Below are 3,268 nucleotides of genomic sequence, written 5' to 3' on the forward strand. Positions count from 1 at the left end.
CTCTCTCTCTCTCTCTCTCTCTCTCTCTCTCATGCTTCTTCCTCTCCTAGCCCACTACCCTCTTCCTCCTTTTCTTTCTACTCGGAGCACTTTAATAGTCTAACTCTCCCTAAGCCGAATAGTTTAGTTCTTGAATACCGTAGTTTCAAAGTGAATTCGGTAAATTTACTCGGTCCTCTGTGCATCGAGCTGAATGTAGCTTCCGTGTCAAAGGTCTCCTTCTCTCTTAATCTCTCTCTCTCTCTCTCTCTCTCTCTCTGTCTCTCTCACTCACTCCTCTCACGTCTCATATCGATTGCTCTCTCGAACTTCACTTCCTACTTTTCTTACTTCCTTCTACCTCCAACTACCTACCTCACCCTTCGAGTTCCTGTCCGTCGCGAATTAATTTATCGTTTACCACTTATATATCACGACGAAAATCCAACGTTTCACGATCGTAAGGACGAACGATGATATTATCGTCTCTTTCTATCTATTAGTAGAAATAGGAGAAGAAACGATCTCTCTCGCCTTCTTCTCCCACTCCATTCCATCCCCTCCTTCGAAATACCTTTGTATCGTGAAGGGAAACTTTGAGTTTGAATCTCTCTCTCTCTTTCTCTCTCTCTCTCTCTCTCTCTCTCTCTCTCTCTCGCTCTCTCTCTCTCTCTATTCGTCTTCTTATCCGACGAAGAAGATTTCGAAACGCTCGATCTTGTTCAATGTAAAATGTTACCGGCAAACGATGCCTCTTACTCGACAGAGGAGATTTCGAAACGCTCGATCTTGTTCAGTGTAAAATGCTACCAGCAAACGATGCTTAATCGCGACGTCTTTTCCTTGTAATCCTCGCAGCTGCCACTGCAATGTAGCAATAAGGAGAAAGAGAAAGAGAAAGAGGGACAAAAATAGGACAGAGAAGGACAAAGAGAGAGAGAGAGAGAGAGAGAGAGAGAGAAAGAGTGTCGGATGGCAAAGATGGTCGAAGGAACAGGACAAGATTCAGTGTACCTTTCTACTGGATAATCCGCACTCTCTCTCTCTCTTTCTCTCTCTCTCTCTCTCTCTCTCTCTCTCTCTCTCTCTCTCTCTCTCTCTTTCTTCCTATCTCTCTCTATACCTATCTCTATCTCTCCCTAAGAAGATTCACCATTTTTGCAAGCACGTTTGTGCCAGGATAGCTCGGCATACCGACTATCCTCCGCGCCAAACGGCGAGCTTTCTGGCGAGAGCATTCGGAATGTTCATGGAATCTCGGATTTCTGTTAGAGAAAGATAGAGAAAGGTGTGTGTGTGTGTGTGTGTGTGTGTGTGTGTCTATATATATATATATATATATATATATATATATTATAAGGGAAACACGAAAGATCAGGAGGAATGGTTGTAGAGTTGAAGATATAGAGACAGAGAAACATTTTCTATGGTTGAAACACGCGGAACGAAGGTTAACAGAGAAGTAGTACATACAATTGCATTCTCCTTCTATCGTTTGCCAAACGCACACTGATTGTTTAAACGTAAATGAACGCTTTTCCTTCCATTGAATTATTTTGACGGGGAAAATCAGGAAGGTTGTCGATATTCCGCATTTAAGATACGAACTCTTGCTACTACGAAAATGTCGTCGTTCTAACATAATGATCGAATTTCATGATAGCTTGATATTCCGATTGTTGTATGAATTCTCTCAGAGAAACTGAGAGGAAGAGAGAGAGAGAGAGAGAGAATTCGAGTCTGTCTATGTTTCCTTGGACTTAGCGAGCTAGTAGAAGCTTCAGAGTTCGATGTTCGACATCTAGAAAATACCTCGAAGCGATCTCGAGTATATCTCGTTTCTGATCTCTCTCCCTCTCTCTATCTCTCTCTCTCCTTCTCTCTCTTTCTCCCTTTCTTTGTCTCTCTCTCTCTCTCTCTCTCTCTCTCTCTCTCTCTCTCTCTCTCTCTTCCTCTCTTTTGTTCTCTGTATATATATTCCTGAGACAAATTCATTTCACGGGGGACAGATAAAACGTTGTTATATACACTCACAATGGCTCTATCACTAACGTTAAGAACGTATCCATTATTTTCATAATATAAAAGAAACAAAAAAGAAAAAGAAAAGAGAGAGAGAGAGAGAGAGAGAAAGAGAGAGGAAGGAAGAAGCAAAAGAAAAAAAAGAAAACCATCCATAAAACGTTACTTTTTATCGATAACACGTAATGTGGATAATCATCAAAAAGGAAGAAAAAAATTGATGAATAAGAAACTCGTAGTTTCTTCGTACGCGATCTCGTTATATAGGATCGATCCTTTTGCTCCGTGGCTAGGTCGTAACATACGTAGCATTAAAATTTAAAATTCTCGACGGACTAGCCCTCGAAACGGCAGTCGCAGCGATAGAGCACTGATGGCGGCAGTAGTTGGCGACGGTACCAGTAACAGCAGTGTAGCATCAGTAGCAGTAACAGCAGCAGCAGTAGTAACAGCAACAACAACAATGATGGCGGTAGTGTAACAGTTGGGCTGCTTGCTCCCCATCAGAAACAGGAACTCGATCCTTCCCGCTAGCGCTATACCCCTAACAACCCTCAACTCCTACATTGAACGTACGAGCCTACTTCACCCCGACCTTTTTCTCTTCTTTCTTTTTACAGGCTGCAAATTTCCAGAGGAGTGGAACGGACGGTGGTTTCAATCGGGCAATCCAGGCCTCGTGACCGTCAATGGATCTATCATATCCAACAAGGGTCATTGCATCGAGGTCAAAGACGACGACAAGTTCCTCTTATACGATACGTGAGTCTCTAAGCTTTCATTTGAATTACAAATAATCAAAGTTTCGAATAAATATGTGCGTATGTGTGTGTATGTCTGTCTGTCTGTCTGTCTCTGTCTGTGTGGCTGTGTGTGTGTTATAGGTAATACGCGTGTACATTTTTATACGCGTCGAACATACTACTCTGCCTTTTACCCATCTCTGATTCAACGTCCATATTGGTTTCTCCGATATCTCTTTCACTCTTTCCTTTTGTCTCTCTTTCTCTCTTTCTCTCTCTTTTTCTGCTGTCTGTCTGTCTGTCTCTCTGTCTGTCTCTCTGTCTGTCTGTCTCTCTGTCTGTCTATCTTTCTGTCTCTCTTCATTCTCTTTTTCCTTCTCTCGCATCTCCCCCTTTCGAGCCTCACGGCGAAAACCCCCGTTCCTTCGAGCTTTTATTAATTAACTGCCTTCCGACAAAGCGCTCGAGGCGACGTGCCAACGAGAGAGAGAGAGAGAGAGAGAGAGAGAGAGAGAGAGAGAGAG

At 42.8% G+C, this 3,268-nt stretch overlaps 1 protein-coding gene across 3 annotated transcripts in view; it reads left to right on the forward strand.

Annotated features, from left to right (window-relative positions):
* Positions 1-3,268, forward strand: part of LOC122630746 — a 252,288-nt gene that overhangs the window by 187,750 nt on the left and 61,270 nt on the right. For all 3 annotated transcript variants that reach the window (XM_043815592.1, XM_043815591.1, XM_043815594.1), the window contains exon 4: positions 2,622-2,763. In XM_043815592.1, the coding sequence (XP_043671527.1) occupies positions 2,622-2,763 (142 nt within the window). The remainder of the gene's footprint in view (positions 1-2,621; positions 2,764-3,268) is intronic.

This window comes from Vespula pensylvanica, chromosome 7 (genome assembly GCF_014466175.1).
Source record: "Vespula pensylvanica isolate Volc-1 chromosome 7, ASM1446617v1, whole genome shotgun sequence".
NCBI lineage: Eukaryota > Metazoa > Arthropoda > Insecta > Hymenoptera > Vespidae > Vespula > Vespula pensylvanica.